This window comes from Drosophila bipectinata, chromosome 3R (genome assembly GCF_030179905.1).
Source record: "Drosophila bipectinata strain 14024-0381.07 chromosome 3R, DbipHiC1v2, whole genome shotgun sequence".
NCBI lineage: Eukaryota > Metazoa > Arthropoda > Insecta > Diptera > Drosophilidae > Drosophila > Drosophila bipectinata.
The window spans coordinates 3,690,238-3,711,929 of record NC_091739.1 but is presented as its reverse complement, the minus strand read 5'-3'; the positions used below and the strand labels follow the sequence as shown (position 1 = coordinate 3,711,929).

At 45.3% G+C, this 21,692-nt stretch overlaps 5 protein-coding genes and 1 long non-coding RNA gene across 11 annotated transcripts; 4 read left to right on the top strand and 2 right to left on the bottom strand.

Moving 5' to 3' along the window:
• The first annotated feature begins 205 nt into the window (after nt 1–205).
• Alg13 (Alg13 UDP-N-acetylglucosaminyltransferase subunit) lies at nt 206–819 on the top strand. Its single transcript, XM_017245627.3, has one exon. The coding sequence runs from the start codon at nt 271–273 to the stop codon at nt 817–819; it is 549 nt and encodes a 182-aa protein (XP_017101116.2). The 5' UTR covers nt 206–270.
• On the bottom strand, nt 810–6,721 carry Vha100-1 (V-type ATPase subunit a family protein Vha100-1). 5 transcript variants are annotated; one of them, XM_017245620.3, is made up of 11 exons: nt 6,580–6,721; nt 6,339–6,515; nt 6,129–6,257; nt 4,681–4,781; nt 4,194–4,235; nt 3,640–3,766; nt 2,425–3,580; nt 2,146–2,363; nt 1,529–1,742; nt 1,296–1,467; nt 810–1,237 (listed from the first exon to the last, which is right to left on the bottom strand). In XM_017245620.3, the coding sequence occupies exons 1-11, from the start codon at nt 6,694–6,696 to the stop codon at nt 1,132–1,134; spliced, it is 2,559 nt and encodes an 852-aa protein (XP_017101109.1). In that variant the 5' UTR covers nt 6,697–6,721; the 3' UTR covers nt 810–1,131. The 5 variants fall into 5 exon arrangements, with proteins under 5 accessions (XP_017101109.1, XP_017101107.1, XP_017101114.1 ...); XM_017245618.3 differs by lacking the exons at nt 4,194–4,235; nt 4,681–4,781 and adding an exon at nt 5,176–5,333; XM_017245625.3 differs by lacking the exons at nt 4,194–4,235; nt 4,681–4,781 and adding an exon at nt 5,176–5,267.
• On the top strand, nt 6,681–7,221 carry LOC138926530 (uncharacterized). The gene is made up of 3 exons (XR_011443081.1): nt 6,681–6,818; nt 6,908–7,022; nt 7,094–7,221. It is a non-coding gene; the product is annotated as an uncharacterized lncRNA (long non-coding RNA).
• A 142-nt stretch (nt 7,222–7,363) lies between these two features.
• Nucleotides 7,364–9,974, top strand: dgt6 (dim gamma-tubulin 6). The gene is made up of 4 exons (XM_017245594.3): nt 7,364–8,309; nt 8,360–8,824; nt 8,875–9,389; nt 9,448–9,974. The coding sequence occupies exons 1-4, from the start codon at nt 7,451–7,453 to the stop codon at nt 9,589–9,591; spliced, it is 1,983 nt and encodes a 660-aa protein (XP_017101083.2). The 5' UTR covers nt 7,364–7,450; the 3' UTR covers nt 9,592–9,974.
• Ctl2 (Choline transporter-like 2) lies at nt 9,829–14,821 on the bottom strand. 2 transcript variants are annotated; one of them, XM_070280915.1, is made up of 4 exons: nt 14,665–14,821; nt 14,101–14,405; nt 12,300–12,632; nt 9,829–12,239 (listed from the first exon to the last, which is right to left on the bottom strand). In XM_070280915.1, the coding sequence occupies exons 3-4, from the start codon at nt 12,621–12,623 to the stop codon at nt 10,302–10,304; spliced, it is 2,262 nt and encodes a 753-aa protein (XP_070137016.1). In that variant the 5' UTR covers nt 12,624–12,632; nt 14,101–14,405; nt 14,665–14,821; the 3' UTR covers nt 9,829–10,301. The 2 variants fall into 2 exon arrangements, with proteins under 2 accessions (XP_070137016.1, XP_070137017.1); XM_070280916.1 differs by having other exon boundaries at nt 14,661–14,791.
• A 2,398-nt stretch (nt 14,822–17,219) lies between these two features.
• Nucleotides 17,220–21,677, top strand: yem (yemanuclein). Its single transcript, XM_017245561.3, has 6 exons — nt 17,220–18,154; nt 18,212–18,433; nt 18,493–19,300; nt 19,359–19,506; nt 19,568–19,807; nt 19,870–21,677. The coding sequence occupies exons 1-6, from the start codon at nt 17,924–17,926 to the stop codon at nt 21,206–21,208; spliced, it is 2,988 nt and encodes a 995-aa protein (XP_017101050.3). The 5' UTR covers nt 17,220–17,923; the 3' UTR covers nt 21,209–21,677.
• The last annotated feature ends 15 nt before the right edge of the window (nt 21,678–21,692 follow it).

Sequence of the window (21,692 nt, the reverse complement as noted above, 5' to 3'; positions counted from 1 at the left end):
CCTTGTACCTTGTTTGTCGATTAAAAATAATGCCTTGTATTACTTTAAATTTTAAACAAATATTAATAATATTATTAATACAAAAATTTAAATTAAATATTTTTATCGTTTACTGATTCTTTCTTTTGTAATTGTAACGGATCTTTGAAGAAGAAACTTTCAAAAAGCATAAATGCTGCAGTGAATGGCTTTGAAAGAGGAAGCAGAGCTTTCAACAGCTGACATTGACGTGTTGTCGTTTTCGTATTAATTGACAAATATACTTTGGAAATGAGTTTAAAAACAGTTTATGTTACCGTGGGAACCACCAAATTTGACGCCCTTATAGCAGCCATATCCTCGGAAGCCGGGATCAGGGCCTTGAAGGATCGGAAATGCAAAAAACTTATCATTCAACATGGAAATTCGCTTCCTCTGACCCCTGAAGCAGTTCAACGGATAACCCGCAGGTACGGAATCCAAATCGAACAATATAAGTTCCGTCCAAACAAGGAAGATATTAGAAAGGCGAATTTGATCATCGGCCATGCAGGAGCTGGAACCTGTATGGATATACTGAACAACAACAAGCATGGTTTAATTGTGATCAACGACCAGTTAATGGACAATCACCAATGGGAACTGGCCCGGCAACTGGCTAGCGAAAATTATCTGTATTACACCAAAGTCACCGATTTGGATGAGCAGCTGACCAGTTTGGACTTTAGTGCTCTGACACCTTACGAAGCCCAGGCCACGAACATTGATTGGTTTGTTGCCGCTGTTAACGAGCTCTGCGTCGAAGCATCCCCGATAAGAAAATTTCGATATTGTTTTTAGCACCAGCCCCTATGGGGTTGGTTTTTTTTAAATATTTATTTAAGAGTATACGAGTATAGTTAATAAACACGATAAACATTTACGCAGAACATTAATTACATGGGGGACTATATGAGATGGATAAATTCACGATAATTCAACACTAAAGCGTACATATTTTACTTTGTTACTTTTAAACTTTAAAATTCCATTTAAATATTTAGATGTGTCTATTTGGATAGTTAATTTCATATGTAGCTGCATAACGCAATGAGACTCTCAACATGCTTTGGTTTGGCTCCATGGCTTCTGCTGAACGCCAGTCTGCTCCATTTACTCGGCCTCGGCGGAAGCAGCTCCATTCTCAATGATAGCGTCGAACGAGAAGGGCTGGAAGGCGTAGCCCTGGCCCTTGTAGAACTTGCTCTGGAACTCGACCCTAGAAATTAAGAATCGTAAACCAGATACTTGATTCCACAAATACTCATCAAACCTACCAGTGCAAACGTAAGGTGTGCAGGAAGGCAGACAGACCCTCCATAAGCACCAAAATGCCAACAGTCAGAATGGCCCAGAAGGCAAACACACAGGTTAAAATGACGCCTCCAAGCCAACCCTCCTGTTTCAAGCCAATGGACAGGACCATGGTCCACAGCACCTCGGCCAGCTCTGCAAGACAGATCTTTTTAATGAAAAGTACTTCAGGATATGGAGAACTCGTTAAACTCACGGGCATGGGCAAGAGATAGAGCCCACAATCGAAGGTAGGAGGCGGTGTGGGAGACCGAACCCAACACGTACTCGATGGTGTGAATGCTCTGATGAATGAATATCTCCGAGAGCTCCTCTTCCTCTTCGTGTGGACCGCCACCACCGCCGTGGGAGCCGCCATTGGAAACGCCACCAGTCTCGGCATCCGATGTGGCTCCGGCAATGGGCTGAACCTGAAAGAGTATGTACATTAGAAGTGGGATTATGTCGTCATGGCCAGGGGCACTACATATGAACTTTTGAACCTTAAAACAAATATATCAACCTAGAATTATAACTGTTGAGTAAGAGTATTGTTTTAAGGTGAAAAAGTTCAAGTTAAAGTGAAATAAACGACACAACTAACCTCTTCCTGGAGTGGTGGATTCGGGTGTTTAGTTTAGTGGTGTGGATTTGATTTGGGGTTTCGGTTATAATTTTGGTTAGTGGGGGCGGGGGGCAAAAATAAACAAAAAGCAGTTAGTATATTGTGGCGATAAGGTTGTGCCGATATACGTTTTGTTGTGAGGCGAGTGCGAGGTTGTTTTCATGAGAGATGACTGGCTGACTATCATTATCAGACGAGATGTTACTTACATTCGCCTGTTTACGAGCCTGCATAATCAGCAATGGCTTGGCGAGGAGCATCACGGGAATACAGCCAACAGCGACGAGCACAAACAGCACCTGTATGAAGTGCTGGCCAAAGAACATGTACGTTTCGCAATGCTCAGGGGGACTCTTGGGCGTGTTGAACAAAACCATGTCGATAAAAGTAATCAGGATGGAAGGAGCACATGCTTCCGAATAGGGCTCTAAAATGACAAGGGTTAGTCTTTCCTCTGAATGGTTTCTAGCTTTACATATGATTCTCACTAGCATTGGTAGCTGCGAACTTGATCCACTTAATGAACATCAAGAGAACCATGTAGAAGAAAAGCAGCAGCAGGAAGACCAGTTGGGGAATGAACTCGTACAGCATAGAGATCCTGTTGCGGAAGTAGGTGTGGTTATGCCAGCTCATCACAACTCCGAACACCATGTGGATAACGCCGAAAATAATGGAGATCTTCATCTTGTAGGCGTTGTGGAAAATGATCTTGTTTGCGCCAGCCACTTGCCAAATAGGATCCATGCCGAACGGGTAGGGATCACCCTCGTAGTCCCCGTTGGGGTTCAGTTGGAGGTACTTGTTCTCCAGCACCGTCGACTTGTTGTACGACATGTGCCAGTGGGACCCGAAGATGTTCAGCGACTTTGAGAATATATCGTTGTAAATTAGGCCAGTGTACATCGAGAAAACGCCCATCAGGAATATGATGTAGCGGCCGCCGAAGAATATGTTCCAAATCTCATTATCCGTCTTCTGAGCTGCCAGTCCCTTTTCCTTTCGAATCATCCAGAGTCCAAAGAGCGCCATGATAGCACCGTGTCCCAGATCACCGAACATCACGGCAAACAGGAAGGGAAACGTAATGATGGTATAAGGTGCTGGGTTCATTTCTCGGTAACTGGCCACTCCATAGGCGTCGATCAGGGCTTGGAAGGCTTTGGTGAACTTGTTAGTGCGATTGTAAGTCGGGGGATTCTCGAACGTCTGCATCCTGTTGAGAATGGGCGGGACCGATGAGCCCGATTTTTCAGTGCCCCGGCGCAGGGCCAACTGAATGGTCTCAATGTCCAACAGCGGAACCCAACACTCGGCGATCAGACACTTCTGGGTCACGTCCAAGTTGAAGAGATTCAGAGTGTGGTAGATAGCCTTGATCTTGCGCACTTTAACGAACCAGTTCTTGAGGTTCTTTGCGGCTGCGACAAGGACACGATGTCGGTGGTCCTGCGTCTGGCCGAGAACAGTGTTCAGATCCTCGATGCGCGTCATCACGCCCATGGCCATCTCACGGCGATCAGCCGGCGCCTCGGGGCAAGGGTACAGGGTGGCGCGGAAGCCCTCGCAGATCTTCTTGACTCGCGTCTTCAGCTGGTCACCCTGGAAGAAGATGATGAACACCGATTTGTGCACTTGGTCGCCCTGGAAATAAATATATTTTGTAAAGATTTATGGTTATCGTTTTTAAGGGCTTTACTCACATTAGTCGGATCCTCCAAGGGCGTCTCGATCATAGCTTGTCGGAGAAAAACATTGCCCCTGCAAGCGCGCCACAACATCCGCTCGAAGGCCGGCAGACGCTCCCGGAGAATAACGCCAGCCACAAAGCTGAAGATACAAGCGATTAGTGACATAATCTCGGAAAACAGAGCTATACAGTCATTCCGAACAGAGTTATTTACGACAAACAAGGAAAACTAAACTCTCAAGCACAAGTTACCAATGGACGCGCGAGGCGGGAGCAGGATCGGGGATTTTGGGGGACCCACAAATGCGATTCGGGACTCATGTGGGTGGGGGGTGGGATGGGTGGCACGATAGCACGCTGAAGTGAATAACGAACGAGTTGGAGCGGGATGCGGGAAAGCGAGCGAAGCTAATGACATGTCTCTAAATATATACAGCTGATATATACATCGATCGATACTTGACGATTGATGGGCGATTTTCGTTGGCTAATGGATTCGAGTTCTGATTGATTGGTTTGGCCTAGTCTGTGTAGTAATTTGATTGACTGAAGGGTCAGGGTACCAACCATGGAAGATAATCCTCCCGTTCGTTCGATTTCTCCATGTAACTAAATATTTTCGACAATTTTGTGGTTGGACATTTTAGTGTTTGGAAAGAAGAAAGGAACATAAAAGAATCGGGTTTAATTTGGAGGCATTGTTTGTACCATTTGTTATTTGGAGACTTGCACAGAAAATTATTGCTCGAAAGTCCCAAAGACTCCAAGCTGGCAGTTTGGATTTCTTTTTCGTTTTGTGGCGCAGTTTTTGATTAGCATTGGCGGCAGAAAGCAATAATTTTGTGTGATTATTCTTCGGTTAAGAGCTAAAAAAGGTTACTTCTATTTACAGTGAAAGCTCTATTGGGCAGGCATGTGTATTTTTGACCAGATCACGTCCTTTTCAACAAATATTTCCTTCTCAACAGAGCTTTTAACACACATGGACAGTGTCCACAGCCGAATGTGCGCCTGCCCAATCTTGGATGCCATCAGCCGACTGCTTGATACATACCCGAGCTGCACGGGACCCATGGAGGCGCCAGCGGACCTCGCCTCATCCGTGATCAAGGCGCGGGTCATCGACTCGGTGGTTTGGTTCACGCCGCCTTCTTGCTAGAAATTGTTGGCAAAGTTCATTTCGACTCGAGTTACTTGGGGTTAGCTTTTGGGTTAACACTTAAGTGAACGTTAGTAGAACCGTCGCCGAATCGTGATTCAAGTTGTGGAAGGGAATGGAAGGTATAAGGAGGTGGGAGTGGGAGTATAGCATGGAAACCGACACCAGAGCAAACTGATAGAATATGTGCTTTATGTTTGGAGGAACAACTTGAAAGCCTATCAACAGAAACAATGACACACTGGACACTCATCGACTGCACATGGATAGAAAACAGCGAGTATATGAGAGGAGCAGGAGAGCGAGAGCGAGCGGGTCTTAGCCTGAGTTTAGTTTTCCCCCGATCTCGTGTCCAGTCCGTGGTCCGTCCAGGTCCACTTCAATATTTACCCAAGCTTCAAATTTTGGCCCGGCTGGCTGGCACGGACACCCTCCTCGCCCAGCAGCTGTGCCTGCTCGTCCTCGTTCTGGTTGTCGGCCATCTGCAGATAGCGCCGATATTTGGCGGATGAGTATGCGCTACTTGACTTGTACACCGTCGGCACCGACTTCCAACCACAACACAACCAGGCAGGGTGGTGGGTGGTGATTCATTGGTATTGTTTCGTTGTTTTAGTGGTTGTGTGGTGCGTGCATTGTTTAGTGTTTTTGTTTTTGTGTTTTTGGTTTGTTTTTGATTTTATTTTGGTCGGGGTGGGTTGATTGATTGATTGATTGTAAATTGATTGATATGGAAAATAAAATGTAAAAAACGCATAATAAAATAACCGAAAATATCAAATGATTAATACTAAACAATAAAATATATTGTGGGGGAAATAAAGCATAGAGTTGGGATATACACGCTTATTCATAAATATGTGGAAGAAGCTCAAATTCAAATTGTGGAGGTTTCCGAGTCATGGATTCATTTTTTACTGCCATTCAGCAACACCCACAATTCATATTTGAGCGCCTGGAACAACATCTGACACAAAACAATAACCACTAACTGATATCGAAAGTAAGAAATATATACAAAATGAAATTTGGTGGTAAAGCACACATTGTTTGCCATTGGAAACGGAGAAAGAGGAGGTGGATTGTCATGCAGGGGAAAGTACTATTTGTTCTTTGTGTGGTTCTAGGGGGAGATAACGTTTGTAACTTTATGCCGTGGCTGCCACACTTGTGTTGTTGGTCGGGATTTTTGGTTATTGCTTAGATAAGTTGGTTAGTGGGGGGCTCATTCTGCCCCGCCATATGTTATATGGAAATAGTTTACCCAGCTCACTTCGGTTTCGATATTAGTACAAAACCAGGCCTCGTTTGTTAGGTGATATCCACTATGGCCTTGTGCTTACCTCATCGAAAAAGACTTGGGTTTTGCGCAGAATGTGCTTCAGCTCGGTCAGCTCAAGGAAGTTGCGTTTCAGGGCCTCGGCATTCTGGTTCACCTCCCTCAGCTCGTTCTCCAGCTTCTCAAACGTGGCCTAAGTGGCAAAGAAGGGCAAGGAAACCATACAAGTTAATGATCGATTCCCAGGTAGAGAGAGTAATTTTTAGGGCTTCACCTCCAGATCGATCATCTCGCGGGGCTGGGGGGCTTCAGGACTCTCGCCCGTATCTAGCATAGGAATGCCATCCTTCTTGATCTCCTTCTCCAGGTAGCGCAGCTTGCGCTCCATTTCATCGCAGCGACGCACCTCATTGACGAACTTGCGTTGAAAAGCGTTCACATCGGGGTTGAGCTGAGGGTTTATAACACGATTACACCTCATGTCCATATTTTTAATCAATAAAAAAACTACTTACATCACGGAACTGGACCAGTCCCAGCTCACCCAATTCCGAGACACAGGCATAGGCAGCCTCACTCTGCAGGAACAGTTGGCACAGTGCCATTTCCTCGCTTCGGAACAGGGAACCCATGGTGGCCGCCTGTCGTCACTGATATCTGGAAATATATTCGAGACAGTTGATGAGAAAAATATTTAAAACTGAAATCTCTACTGTTTTGCACAAATTGAGTATATTTCCGCTGATTAACGTTGGTGAGTCGCGCGATATCTGCAATCTATACTATGTGCCGCACTCGATTCGATTTGTATACCCATACACATATTGATTTTTCTCCGCGCAGTCAAAAAGAAAGTGCTACGTTGGACCCGGATGTCGAGATTACGCCCCCTGATGTGTCATCAACTAAGACTTCTTTAGAACCAAAGCATGCACTTTTGCAGTTACTACGCATTTAGGTTTGTTAATGAAAATTAATTAATTACCTGTTACTTAAATAATATAAATAAATTCTTCTTCAAAATTCCAGCAACTGAATCGACCCCAGAAAACTATGAAAACAAAAGTGTTGGAAAATGCCAAAGCAGTATGGAGCAAGAATTTGGTCATTTAGCTGTTTTAAAGCCAAATTTTAAATAAAAATATTTACAATTAAAGACGACATAAAAATACTTTATTTTATTTAATAACTACTTTTTAGATAAATATAAATTACATTTAAAGTATAAAAAATAGTTTTAATTTAAATTTGGAAAACTTGTAAGATACAAAGGTTGGCATTAAGCGGGTCTTCAAGTTTGGCCACACTGTGAATTAAGTGACAAAGCCGAAACTTCAAACGAAACCGCCATATTTTGGATTATAATTTAATAGAAAGGCTATAAAAATGGATCGCACGGTCATCGCGCCCTGGAAGGCGGAAGAGAAGGAGCAGAGTGAAAGACTCTACAGAAAGTTGCAGGGTCTGGCCCTGGTCCACCCGATGCCCGATGAGATGAAGAAACTCCTGAATTGGGACATGTTCCTGAAGCCCAACCAGGCTGCCTTCTTCCACGTCATGTACTATCTCTTCCGCCTGCTGGATCCTGCGGAATTCAAGCGCCGCTTTTTCTGGCCCATCACGGATAAAAAGTCTGAGGCCAACTTTCGGTCCAGCACGGTGGAGTATCTGAAGCATCTGAATGAGAAACACCAACTCCAGTGGACCAACATCAAATCATATCTGGTGGTGATGCCCGGAGGCATGAGGTTCATTAACTTCCTACTAGAATTTGTGGGATTCGTGATCAGGGAGCTCATAAAGCAGCGGGAAAAGTCGCTGGCAGATTCCGATGTGCAGAATGCAGACGTTAAGGCGATGGCCCGCCAAAACGCCGTCATGAAGGACTACGCCTCAGACTATGTGGCGAACCTGGAGGAGAATATGGCTCTTTTGAAGCACAATACCCAGAAGATCAGGCGAACAATAGAAGATCTGGCAAAGGAAGCTGGTATACCCGAGGAGCTGCTTTTGGACGAAAACTTTCTGGAGGAGTTCGAGGCCAGCAATCGAAGGGCTTTAGAACGAAAAATATCTCAACCGGCGGAGAAGGATTTCAAACTTGAAGAATCTCTGTGTGGTCTCAAGGAGGACATTGAAAAGTTCCAAGCCAAGCAGTCTGAGCACAATCGACGAAAGGAAGCGGTGGATAGTGTCCTAAATGGGTTCCGTGGGATTTTCGGTTCCGAAACATTCACAGAAGAAGGTAAGCCATAACGTTCCACAAGAAAACCTACTCTAACCCTTTAATTTCAGATTTTGATAATCCTCTAATTGGATCTAAAATTGAAGCCCTGGTGAAGGCTTTCAACCAAGTGAGCAGCACGGTGGCCGAGCAACTGGATGCCAACGATCACTACAACGAGTCCAACGAGTTTGTCACCACAGATCTTCAGGCGCTGCGCGTAGAGGTGGCCCAGATTGAGAGCCAACTTACCAACGTCCAGAAAGACCTTAATACGCAACTGCACCAGATCAGGGAACGAAAGGAGGCGGAGGAAAAAGAAAAAAGAATGGGTGCTCTGGCTTCGACTCAACTTCAACTACCAACTACGCCCCGTTTGGAAAGCCGCTTTCAGGACATTGCCTCAAAATTTGTGTCCACCCCGCCGATTAGGATCGACTTGGCGGGTGCCAGTGGAAGCAGTGCTCCAGTACGCCTGGCCCTCCAGGATGACTACCATGCCAAGCAGTTCGACGCATTTAGCAATAGCTTATTAGGTAACAATCCGAAACGTGTCATGAAATATTGTTAATATTTTCTTTTGCAGCGCCCGCTCCTCCTCGGTCCGCGCGCAAGCCCAAGGGCCTCGACCAGTCGACGTCTGTGGATCTTAATGGGACAATGAACCGGTCCAAGATCAACGATCCCATGGAATTGCTGCGCACCATTCATAAAAACACAAACAAGCCTAGGAACGCCCCGCAAGCCAATATCTCTTCGTTGGGAAGCAAATGGAAACAGATGCAAGCTTCATTTGGATTCGATGAGGCGTCAGCTCCAGCAGCGACCTCTCCCCAGAAGTCCTCAGCGGATTCCTGTGATCCTTTCACCCCTCTCAGTGGCAGTGACTGCACACGTGTGGAGCGCGTTGTCACTGAAACGGCCAACTCCCTGATGGCCAAAAGCGCTGCGGTTATGAAGGTCCTCAAGGATGCCTCCCAAAGTTTCCAGAATCTCAGCACATCTCCGTCGGGTAGGCTAGATGCCTTGGTAGCTGGACCGCAATCTGAGTTCCCGCTGGAGTTGACCCCACGACTTCAAGTCAACGATGTCACCATTTTGGTACGATTCTTTTCCAACTTTCCTATAAAGTTGTTTGTTTAACAACGTCGTGTTTCAGGAATCCCAAGCGTTTAAGACGGACTCAAATAAGGAAAACAATGTCAATGTCCCGAATCTGTCGCTGTTCGACTTTAGTAAGAACGGAGACGACGACGATCTGCTGAATATCAGCGATAGTATTCTTAAGGACATTATCATGTAGTGGGAAGAAAGAAAGGATACGCGCAACCACATGTGGGCAGTATTATTTATTTTGTGTACATTCTTAGAATTCTTTACAACTGAATGCTACAAAAAGTTAGTTGTCACGGCCACTCGTTCTTTACCCGTTTACAAAATCAGCCTTTCATAAATGAATGATTTGAGCGTTTTCTGATTGAAATGGAGAAGCGGGGATATGGTGAATTTTCAGAAAATAAAAAACCATATTGGAGAAGGATGATGTTCGTGGAATTCATTTTTATTAAATTCGAAAATAATAATGTAACTGAAAGTAACGTGATCGAGTTAATTCGTAAACTAAGGAGTATGAATGTGAGATATGTACTATGTGTTCCTGCATACATAAATCGTTTTTGTATTGTATTGCTTCTGGTCTTTTTGGTCGGCGCCTATCACATCTCCATTTGCACGTCTAGCCGCAAATAAATCGTTCACATGCATATACACTGTCATATATGAATGGATCTTGGCGTATTATATACAATAGCATTAACATTAGAGATTAAGAGTATTGGCAAAATGGTTCACATTTCATGCAAACCCTATTGCAGCCTGTGGCTTGAGCAACGGCTCACAACCCGTTCTATATCGGGATACATAAAATATACATAATTTTATACATGTTATAGGTGTATCCTTTTCAAATCGTATTAATTTTAAATTTGCACTGCAGTTTCGTGTTGGAATATTCTACTTTCCGCGCTGCTGACGGGGCGGAAATTTGTTTTTCTTACCAAGAATCTTCATCAGCTGCTTGGACATAAAGTACGGCTTCTCTTGTGAGCCATCGTTCCGCTCGCAGTCCTCCAGGAAGCAGAGGAACAATGTGTCCACCGCCGTCGAGTAGACACTGAAGAACACGCTCGTGATGAGGAAGGAGGCAATTACGACAACCGTGGTCGGCACCGCGTTGTAATGCAGCGGAATCTGTGGCGGATAGTGGACGAGGAAATAGAAGGTCGATACCCCCGCTCCGGCGGTAATCAGCAGTTTGGACAAAAAGAACAGAAAATCTGTGACCTTGTCCAGCGTGATGACGCGCAGGAAATTACGCATAATCAAGTTAAACGCGTCCTTGGCGCTGCTGCAGAAGTTGTTGCCGTGAATGGCGCACATGATGTAAGCGTTCCGGTTAAGGAACTTCAGGAAGGTCTCCAGCAGCCAGAAGAAGCAGCGCATGCAGCAGAGGATAGCTTTGGTGACGGCGTTGTCGTATTTCTTCAGCTTTTGGTCGATGTATTCGAGGACTATGCGGATCATCCGACAAATGGCCAGAATGAGGGAGCCGAAGGCCACGGTGCCCAGGTGGTAAAAGGCCGTCTGACAAAAGGCTCCAGTGAGGGTGAAGAACGGGACGTCCCGTTTCTTGAACGTCCAGTACCAGCGTGCAAATGTGGAGGCCAACACCATGTAGCTGAAGCCCGAGATGAAGAAGCTCAGCCACAGGAAGCCAAAAACGTCATAGGCGATGGCCCATTCTATTTTCGCCGGGTTATTAATGCTCACAAAACTGCATGTGGTTTGTGTGCAGGGCCTTCCATAGTTGTTGCAGTGCTGTTCGAAGATTCGCGGGATGCAGGCTTCTCCCACCGTGTAGTTGAAAGCTGGTCCTTCACATTTGCAAGGCTCGTTGGTCGCTTCACCTTTGTCTGTCAGCTGACGCACCATGCGGAAGGTCGGATCACCAATGGAGCCCAAGTACAGGCCCACTCCCACGGCGAAGACAATGGTGGCGATGAAGAGCACCCAGGAGAAAATAGGGAAGAAGACAGTGCTGTATACGCTGCTCACCGCTTTACTGCCTTCTTTCGTCAGCGCAATGGCTATTCGGATTCGCTTCCTCAGCACAATCACCAGCAGCAGGATCACCACGAAACACACTCCAACGAATATCGAAAGGTACAGCCATGTCTTCGGGTTTTGCCTAATGCTTTGAACCGTAGCATACAGATTCGGCCCGTGTATGGTGCCAGTGGCCGCCTTCTGCCAAAACATGTACTCCTTCACGCTGTAATAGAGTCCAACCAGAAGGCCGATTAGCACGCCAAATATGGAGAACCACATGATCGGACCAGAGAGCCACCGCATCAGTGCAATGAAAATGAGGGAGGCGATCAGGGTGCAGACGCAGGCCCACAGTATAACGTTCATGGAGTTGATCAAGTCCTCGCCAATCTCCTCGCCCATGCGCTGGGCATCTTGCGTGTCGTTGTAGAAGTTGGACATGAAATTACCCACCAACTGCGCCAGTAGATCGTTCGCCTGGCTCATCTTCTCCTTAATGACATCTTCCGGCTTGCGGCACTCCTCCTGCTGGAGATCCCCTACCAGGGCACTGGCATTTCCCGGCATAATACCGACCTCGCGGGGCAACCGGCCGAACTTGCGCGGGATGCAACCCGGTGACGGGAACCCGGAAAGGCAGCGTTTGAAGAAGGATTCGCTCTTCATGTAGGACCGCGCACATAAATTGTTTCTGATTGCATCCTCGATTTGCGCCTTGTCCCGTAATCCCGACTTAAGCTCCTCCGACTGACAGATGAGGCGCCTATGAAGGTCCCCGAAGTTAAGTTTGTTCTTCATATCATCCCACATGAAGTCCTCGGTGGGACAGCTTTCGACGCACACCTGTGGGATGGAGCGTATGATTGATAAGTTCGTTTTGGGAAATAAATGGTATCCACTTACCTGTGGTGTTGGACATCCGGTGAGAGGTACGCTCGGGTTGATGCACTTTCCCAGGTCAAAGAAAAACAAGTTATCTTTGCCCAGCACTCCGGAGTCGAGCCCGCACTTCCTGTTGAACGAGTCCGTGGGTGACATTATCTGGTTGAGATCCCCATTCTTGATGGCGTAGTGGGCAATAAAGCCCCAGCCTGCCAGAAAGAGGACGAATAGCAAAAGACAGGGCACGTCCGTGCAGCTCCGGTTCTTCTGACGGGGTCCCTGGAAATTCCGGTCGTAGCGGAGCGGCTTGCCGTACTTGTTCATCAGCTCCTCGTCCTCAGTCATGGCTGGTTACTGAAAGCGGCAATCAGAAATCGATCGTTATATAAATGAAAGCATATATCGCTATCGATGAGCTATCTTCCTCGTAATGAGTCTGGGCAGACACAGTCCATTGTAATTTATTTCCGTAGATGCGTCATTGTTTTAAAAATGGCACCACCCAGAGACACATAAACGTCTAGGTTGGGGGACGGCGGTGGATGGGCAACCCCCAGCGGCATGCGATTGGGAGGTTGAGGGTCAGCGTAGTTTAAAATTAATTTTCAGCAATAATATCGCGATAATTTCTTTGAATTGTTTTCTTATCATAATTAACTAATGGGTTTTATTTTTAAACATGGCCTGAGTATCATAGCCCATATTTGGGTCGGTGATTACAAAAATTTCCCAGATTTTAAATAAAAAAATCAAAATTAAAGAGAAATATGTATTATCGGGCAGCCGGGTTATTAAGCGGAAGTGCCTAAATATTAACATAGAGTAACATAGCCCATATTGGGTTCGTTCTCCTTTGATGATTACAAAAATTTCCAAGATTTTGAATAAAAAAATCAAAATTAAAGAGAAATATGTATTATCGGGCAGCCGGGTTATTAAGCGGAAGTGCCTAAATATTTCTCAAAAATTATGCAAGTTTTCGAAAGCGTGTTTTGGTTTGATTAGTAGTTCGGTTTTTGCCTAATTCACATTTTTTAAATTATTTAAATCCTAATTTTTATAAAAAAAAACAAAAAAAATTACGCTTCACTTATACGAGCTTTAGTCATAATGATTCTAGTCATAAGTACTTTAATACTAAGAATTAAGTCAGTGACTCTATTAACCAATGAAAAAATTAAATAGACTTGTCGTTTTCATGAAATTTCACTTATATTTCACCATTCTGCTGATAAGCGTTTTATGTATATAAAATAATTAAGTTACACACTTTATGTATTACCTTATGATACCGATCGCCAGCTGTGCGAAAAATTCGCTGGCGATTCGAAAAATCAGCGAATCTACAAACAGCCCGAGCGTGTCACAAAATGGTAATAATGACGCATTAAGAGTAAATTAAATTTATACGCTCACTTGTTGCTGGCACCGACCAGTTTTGTTTGTTTATGGGAATTGTTTTATTTTGTTTGCGGCGGCTACTGTTCGATTCGATTTAAAAGGAAGCCCCACTGCCGCACTTCAAGTGTGTTCGGCCAAAAACAAGTGGATGCCATTTTCATAGAAAACTATAGGCCATTTTCGGCTGGCAAGGCAAGGTCGAGTAACAAGGGGGGTCTTGGAGTTTCAATGACTGTGTTTTTTATCACCAGTATTTGCCTTGTGGGGTACGTCACCTTAGATAAAAGAAAGCAATTTTTGTCCTTATCTCTTGATGGTAGACTCTTGTTTCCTATTTGCACTTTTCCCCCGAAAACAACTTGTAGGTTTCTCGGAGTACATGGGACAATAATCACTAATGGTAATGTAAGGTATTACTCACCGCGATGTTGGTCCCCGCAAACTTCGAATGAAAATGATTCCCGAGATGCACAAAGAAGCTCTTTCTTTCTTTATCCCAGTTTATGAGCCTTTATTGTCTCGCCAACCGCATGACTCCCGCTCTCCGAGTCCCTTGTGGGTGAGGTGGGGCTTTTATTTTTTGTTCAAAACGATTCCTGCGTCGCCGCGGAGTCTCGTCTCCAGGGAAAGTCGCCGGACAAGTGGAAGTTGGAAGCCTTTGTTGGGGCTCCGAGCGTTGCTCTTTGGTCGGTCACTTGCACTCGATGAAATTATATGTACGGGGGACTGCAAGCATAAAGGCAGCATAAATTTGTGTGCATGTGTGCGTGGGGACCCACTGGGCGATTTGATGGGCACAAAAAAGCAGCAGCACGGCACACTTTTGTTAATTGCACAATCCTAATCGTTTTCACCCGATGGCGCTCCACTTTGAAAAAACGTCCACAATAATAACAGCTTGCAGTTTCGACCGAATTCCCTTGCATGCAACTCTATTTGGCTAGTTGGAGCAGGCGCAAAACCTCACGTACTGCGACTCACTTACGCTAATTGAAGCAGCACCTCACTTTAGTTATTTGAGCCAAGTAAACAGCTCCACTCTCGCAATTGAACTGAAAACAGAAAGGGGGGCCACTACAAACCAGCCCCAGCCGCCGCCCCCTCCCTCCAGAAACAGCTGTTGGGCCAGTGTTGGTTAGCAACGCGATGATTCCAAACAAACTCGAACAGGGATGCTTAGCCAGGGAGGAACCATACCGTGAAATTTTTTCAAGCCAAATTTAGCTTTTTGTATTCTTAAAAATGGTATATTAACATATTCCAAAATCTTATAAAAGCTTATAAATTATAAAACGTGCAAGGAATTTGTTTTTGTATTAGTTTCGTTGTTTCATTTTATATTTATTTTGTTGATATGATTGTTAATGCATTGAAGGAATCATCCCCGAGGTAAAAGTACATACATACTCTACATACATACATACATGAGGAGTTGATAAAATTTTAAAAAGTCGGAAAGTCTTAAAAATTTTCCGATCGAAAAACTATGTACATATATAGTTATATGTTTGTACATACTGACATATACATAGATAGCTGACATAGGAACAACGATCGGGTCAACTTTTTATTTTTTTTAAAGATATTATTTATATCAAAAGAATAGGGATAACTTCTTTGAATTGTCTTCTTATCGCAATGAACTAATGGGATTTTTTTGAAATCGTGGCCCTAGTTACATAGACCATATTTGCGTCACTCGCCTTAAGTGACTACAAAAATTTCCTAGATATTTTATTTAAAAATCTAAATTAACGAGAAATGTGTTTTTACAATATTCTATATAAAAAAAGGAAGGATGGCTAATATTTGATGAATCCAAAGTTGAAATACTTATGCAGTTAAGATCAGATATATATCGCAGATATATGAGACCTTCATTATAAAAAAAAATTTCTTATGAGACAACTTTGATAAAATGCTCTAAGCTTATATCTTCAAAAACATCAAAGTTGTGTTATTTTTTGTGTTTAAGTTATGTTTGTATGTATGTGTGTATGTACTACATACACATATGGCAGCAAGAAAGTATAGACGGCCGATCCCATTGAAGTTTGGTAGGTACAATTTAGAACCAATAAATGACCCACTAAAGTCCCCACACCTATTTAAGTTATGGCATTTCCGATCGATCAGTTACACATAAGGTAGGATATCGGATATAATCCGGCCTAACGTGTTTTTTCAACAAAGGAGGTGATCCAGATCATCAATATATGTATATATTTTATCTATAGGGTCGGAGATGTCTCCTTCCCTTTATGGCCCAACTTTAAACAAAATTACAATACCTTCTGCAAGAGTATATTGTTGAAGAAATGTATCATGAACATGAGCAATTTATTACAAAGATTAAAGAATGGATGAGATATTATTCAAAATCCAAAGAATCACAAAATTAATTGCTTCGTACTTTCTACAAAGTTCAGTTCCTCAAAGATTCTTTTTAAAAAATAAACTGAAACATTTACTAGTATTTTAGTAATACGTCTAATGGAAAGGTACATACAAGTTTTTAAAAAACGACCCATTAGCCGTGAAAGTGATCCATAGTTTCAAGATTTAACATTGAAGGCAAAAATACAATAACATTTTCATAAAAGAAGAGTACCCATTACAACAAATATTTCAACAAATTTAAAAAGGCTAATTAAAGCTTCTATTCTTAAAGGCTAATTAAAGATCGTTCAACCCTTCTTTGTGACATTGCAATGTTCTTCCATTGATTCTGGCGGGCGAACTGATCATTATTGACAGTCAAAGGGCGAAAGTTTACGCAGGTATAGAATATATGTAATCCGACCATATCCGACCGTATTATTCCACCATATCGGTTAATCGGAGGCCGGATAATCGAAGTTTTACTAAATTTACGCCTATGCCTGATTGATAATTCGTGGCTGCATGAGTGTTATTTGCTGATAGGTTTCTTAGCGAAGTAAATAGCGCCACTCTCGCTATTGTAGTGAAACAGAAATTACAAACCAGCTCAACCGCCGCTCTCCTCTCTCGAAACAGCTGTTGGGCCAGTGCTTGTTAACAATGCGTTTTAGTTCAAAACAAACCAGGGATGCACAACCATGCCAGTGCAATTATTTCAAGCAAACTTTAGCTGTTTTGGTGTTCTTAAAAAAATTATTCTAAAATCGTATGATATAAATTGGGATTTAATTTCGAAGCTTAAAAGCATTTATTCTAATAAGGTATACATCGAGTAAATTATTTTACACAGCTAACAAATGTAACAACAGCGTTTTCAAGTTAAGTGAAGCTCAAGAAATATAATGTAAAATATATAATAATATATAACATGGAATGTTATCAAAAGTATTTACCGGGCTTTATAACCTATTTAATTTAATCAACCTCATTGTCTATATAGAAGAAAGAAGTGATATTTTATAAATATCGAAGGACCCAATTCAGACGGTGATGGTTGGTCAAAAGCGTGCAGCAAAGCTGCAGCGGCGAGTGAGAACAAACGACTGTTATTTGTGAATGTCAGTGCTGCAAAACGTGGCGAAAAAGCGGCGCGGGGCTGAGCGGCAAGCGGTGGAGAGCGGAGAGCATTGAGAATGTAGCGTTGAGGACGGGCCACGGGATTTTAATAAGAAACAAATTAGGCAGCCAAACCGTTGGCGGCTGTGCGAAAAGCGGACTGATCGCCGTTTAATGTGTCCCAGTCGATCGCAGTCGGCTAGTGTGTGTAGTCCCCGGTGTTTTGCCGCCTTAAAGTGTGTTGTTTTTGTGCCGGCAGCACTTCAATTGAGCCCCCCAAAAAATTTTTTTTCCTTTCAACTCCCCGATTTGCGAAACTGCCACCGCTGCTGCTGTGCCTGCAGCTGCAGAAAAGGCAGACGGTGACAAAGATTCGCGACGCGAGTGCAGGCGGGCGGCGACGAATAGAGAGCAGCAGACCCGCTCTGCCAATTGTTTATGTTGATAAACATTGTTTTTCGGCCTACTGCAACTCAGTAAAAGTGAAACTATTGCCACGATTAGTGGTTGGTCTGGTGTACGTGCAGAAAAGTGACACTTTCAGCAGGCGGTGGAGCTGGTGGTGGAGTGGGAGGAGGAGAAGTCGTTGTAGGCTCGGAGCCGCACAAGGAATACCAGTGCTGCCGTCTGTTGTTGTTTTGGGGAACAATAAATAAAAATAATACAGAGAAGCGGAACAAACACGCGGCGCTCGCAAAAGGGCGGGAAGTTTTTTCTCTCCATCGCCGATTCCTGTCCTGGGCGACATGTCGAAGGAGCCAAGGCGCATATCCCTAACCTCGATAGCGCAGAGCGATGGGGTGTTTTCGCGCTTTGGAAGCAGTTTCCTGGAGCCACAGCCGGAGCTGCCTGGCACGTCCACCAGTCAAAAGGCATCCAAGACAGTCAAGAGCATTCGACTCAAGCTAGAGCTCTTTGAGACCGATGCGGACAAGTATCCTGAATTCAACTATTCAAAGCTGCTATATTTGGAGAAAGTGAGTCCTCTTAACAGGCTAGTCTAGTTTTTACCAAAAACTTCATCTTCCATTTAGAAAAAGGCCAAGAAACTGAAGCAGGTAACTTCCGTGCCGAATGGAGCCCCCAACGACCCCTTTGCAGACAATGACGACGATGTTGCGCGGATCGTCAAGGAGCTGGAAGCCAAGTACGGGAACGCCTATGCCACGGGCAGGGGCAAGAGCAAAAAGGACGATTACCGGGATATCGGCATGGGCTACGATGAGTCGGATTCCTTTATTGACAACACGGAAGCTGTAAGTTAAATTTTTAAAATTTTTACACGAATTGGAATTAATTCTTGCTCTGTTTCTAGTACGACGAGATGATACCCGAAGAAGCCGAGACACTGATGGGCGGCTTTTACCTAAACTGCGGCGCTTTGGAGTTCAAGAACCTAACCAAGAAGTCCTATACCACGCGAACGGACGCCATCATCAAAATGCCGGAGCGATCGCGCAAGCGGCTAGTCTCGTCCAGTTCCGAGAGTTCGTCGTCTTCATCCGGAGATGAAGATCGAAACGATGATGAGAACGACGAGGAGGACGACGAAGACGAGAGCGGTTCCGAAGAAGAGGACGAGGAGGATGACGAGACCGATTCCGAAGAGGACGACTCCGACAGCGAAAGCCTGGAGGACGACGACTCTGCTTCCACGATCAAGTCCTCCAGCAAGTACAAAGACAATCAGGCCAAGAAGTCGAAGGTTATCGTGACGTCCAAACCCAAGTCAAGCCACAGTTCGAGTGGTTCGGCCAAGAAAACACTAAAGAAGCCGATAGTCATCACCTCCTCCTCGTCCAGTTCCCCAAGGCCGAGTGGCGTGGAGAACACGGACACAGAGGAGCGTCAACCCCAGACACAATCCCAGCCGATGGCCCAGGCCCAGGCTTTAAAGAAGTCGGTGAAGACTACTACGGTGAAGGATATGCTAAAGGCCAAGCGGGATAGCTACCTTAAATCACAGAGCGGCACAGCCGCCGTCAAGGGAGGAGTCAATGGAGAGCTCAAGTGCATCTCCACGGATGTTGACTCCAGCAGTGACAGTAGCGATTCAGACTCTGCAGTAGACCAGGGGACTGGAGAAAGGCTTGCCTCTAAACAGCGCAAAGAGGGAAATGAAAGTGAGTTATATAATAGAGCACTAACCAGGATTGGTTCCTAAACGTACTTCCATTCCAGATCTTCGAACTGCCGACACGGTGTTGCCCGCCTCATTGGATGGCGACATCTTAGCGGCCATAAATAACTTCAAGGAAGCGGTTAGAAGTCGAGACTGGAGCGGTAAAAAGTTCAGCTTGGATGCTACACTTACGCCCCTATTTCTCAAGTAAGTTTCCTCTCCCGCAACTTCATTGTGTACCTAAACAGCGTGTTTTCTTCCTACAAAGGGTATACGAGACGGTTCAATGCACGGATCAAAACGAGCGAAACATGGTCTTCTCGCACATCGAGTACCAGTTGCAGCTGCCCAAATACTATATCCTGCGCAAGGGGAAGGCGGTGAAGGCCAAGGAGGCCAAGAGCAAGTCAAACAATGCCGTGGAGAAGCTGCGGAGAGCTGTCGCCGTGGTTATGCCAAAGGCGATAGCTAACTACGAGATGGAGTTGCGCAGCTTTGCAGAACAAGCGTAAGGATCTTCACTTCAAGGATTTTTCAAAAATGGTAAATGGTTATTGTTTTGCTTTTCAGAGCGACGGACGACCACTCGGAGTTGCCTCCCAAGATGCCACGCAAGAAGTTCCAGTGGACTAGCGAGCTGCGGCTGCTTCTGTACGATGTCTACCAAGCCCGCTGGACTTCGTACACCGTTCTAGCCAAACGGAAGGACTCGCTGGAGAACTTCATCAACGATTATCTCAAAGATAAGGTGGTCAACTTGTGGCCACAAGGCTGGATGCGTTACGACGAGCTGCAGCGCGAGATCTTGCGCCAGAAGAACGCCAGCCGAAAGTTAAAGGAAAAGGCGAAAACAGGGCCCGCCGTCTCCAAACCCGCCGCTGCAGCTGCTGATCAAGTGCCACAGTCCAGCAATCACCTAATGCCAATAGAAGAGCCTCGGTCGCGGGGCAACTCTGATACGGATTCAGTCACAAGTGCCTCCTCCACCAGCCTAAAACGCAAGCTCAAGGATCAGCCTCCGCAAAGCAGTAAACCGCCGAAAAAGAAGATTATAAAGCAGGGTCCAAACATGCAGCCGAACACACAACCACAATGCCAGCTGACGCCGGCTGCCACGGCGGCTGTCACCGCGCCAGTCATTATCAATAATAATAACAACAACAATAACCACCTGTCCACTCTGGAATCGTTGCTCTCCATGCCGAGCACCTCGGCTCAGGCAGCCACGTTGGCGGCTGCCAGTGCGGTGCTGGATCTAGCCTCGCCCAATCGAAAGATCGATCATCCCCTGGGCGGCAGTAGCATCTACAATCTACTTACGGCAGCCACCCTTGGGGCCAGTGGGAGTCCGGGCCATTTTCCTGTTGAGCCCCAAGCCAAGGCTAAGGTAATCGTGGCAGCGCGTCCAGCACCGCATGTGATAAATTTGGATGACTATCAGTGCTCCAGCGACATACTGCATACGTCCAAGCAACTGGCCGCCACCACCAGTGTCATCACCTCCACATCCTCCAGCGCCCATATGGTCCAGGTCCGAGACAGCAGTAGCGAATCCGATGGCGTGGAGATCGTGGGCGTTTTTCCTGCCTCCAAACCCAAACAGAGTGTCCTGCCCAAAACGAAAAACAAGACCCAAAACAGGGCCAAGTCTTTTGGGGGTGGAGGGCAAATGAATGGAGCTTTGGGTTTAAATAAAAATACTTACATCTTTAATAATAACAATAGCGCACCCATGGGGAACGTTTACGATCTCGCCACCAGCACCCAAATTATGAAAGCCATGTCTGATTTGAAGGTGCTGGAGAAAAAGATCAAATGGTCCTCACCGAACAGCATGAGAGGAGCTGGCGGACTTGGATCTCCCGGCACAGGCACAGGTGCGGGAGCAGGGACCTCCCCGCGTCAATGACAAACAGTTTCGGCCGCACCGCAGCCACCATCTCCGGCTGCCGTGACGGCCTTTTACAATCACGACCAGGCAATGGCCGCCGCCCTAGTGCTCTCCTCGCTGAGCGTCGCCCCCCGGTATGACCTGCTGGCCAACGGAGCGGGTCCCCAACTAGGTGGGGGACCACCTAACTCACTGCCACAAGTATTTGTAAAGCCAGCCAGCCTGCCAAAGGCAACCAGCGATGAGGTTGCGACTGGAGCTGCTCCCCCGCCCACTCAACTGCCCACAAAGTTTATTTAATCTAGGATTCTAAAGGCGGCAGGTTTCATCCGTCACCTGCGGAGATGCGCTTGATCTCGCCTCCGCTCTCAAAACCTATATTCACTGATTGCGTTTATGTGTTTAGAAATTGAGTCGTTTAACTAGTAAGTCCTTGTATTTTGCAAGCATTAAACAAGCAAATTTATAGATATTTATAGAGAACCATTTTTATTAAATAAAG

What these genes read in the sequence shown, in the direction of transcription:
- Alg13 (XM_017245627.3), top strand. Translation starts at nt 271, where the DNA reads ATGAGTTTAAAAACAGTTTATGTTACCGTGGGAACCACCAAATTTGAC.
- Vha100-1 (XM_017245618.3), bottom strand. Translation starts at nt 6,696, where the DNA reads ATGGGTTCCCTGTTCCGAAGCGAGGAAATGGCACTGTGCCAACTGTTC. An exon ending in GGCCAAAATTTGAAGCTTGG is followed by an intron (nt 3,767 to 5,175) that starts GTAAATATTGAA and finishes TTGTATCTTCAG; the next exon opens with CTTTGTGGCTGGCGTTATTC. An exon ending in GTTCGCAGCTACCAATGCTA is followed by an intron (nt 2,364 to 2,424) that starts GTGAGAATCATA and finishes TTGTCATTTTAG; the next exon opens with AGCCCTATTCGGAAGCATGT.
- dgt6 (XM_017245594.3), top strand. Translation starts at nt 7,451, where the DNA reads ATGGATCGCACGGTCATCGCGCCCTGGAAGGCGGAAGAGAAGGAGCAG. An exon ending in CGAAACATTCACAGAAGAAG is followed by an intron (nt 8,310 to 8,359) that starts GTAAGCCATAAC and finishes CTTTAATTTCAG; the next exon opens with ATTTTGATAATCCTCTAATT. An exon ending in ATTTAGCAATAGCTTATTAG is followed by an intron (nt 8,825 to 8,874) that starts GTAACAATCCGA and finishes TTTCTTTTGCAG; the next exon opens with CGCCCGCTCCTCCTCGGTCC.
- Ctl2 (XM_070280915.1), bottom strand. Translation starts at nt 12,623, where the DNA reads ATGACTGAGGACGAGGAGCTGATGAACAAGTACGGCAAGCCGCTCCGC. An exon ending in CCGGATGTCCAACACCACAG is followed by an intron (nt 12,240 to 12,299) that starts GTAAGTGGATAC and finishes TCCATCCCACAG; the next exon opens with GTGTGCGTCGAAAGCTGTCC.
- yem (XM_017245561.3), top strand. Translation starts at nt 17,924, where the DNA reads ATGTCGAAGGAGCCAAGGCGCATATCCCTAACCTCGATAGCGCAGAGC. An exon ending in CTTACGCCCCTATTTCTCAA is followed by an intron (nt 19,507 to 19,567) that starts GTAAGTTTCCTC and finishes CTTCCTACAAAG; the next exon opens with GGTATACGAGACGGTTCAAT. An exon ending in CGCAGCTTTGCAGAACAAGC is followed by an intron (nt 19,808 to 19,869) that starts GTAAGGATCTTC and finishes TTTGCTTTTCAG; the next exon opens with AGCGACGGACGACCACTCGG.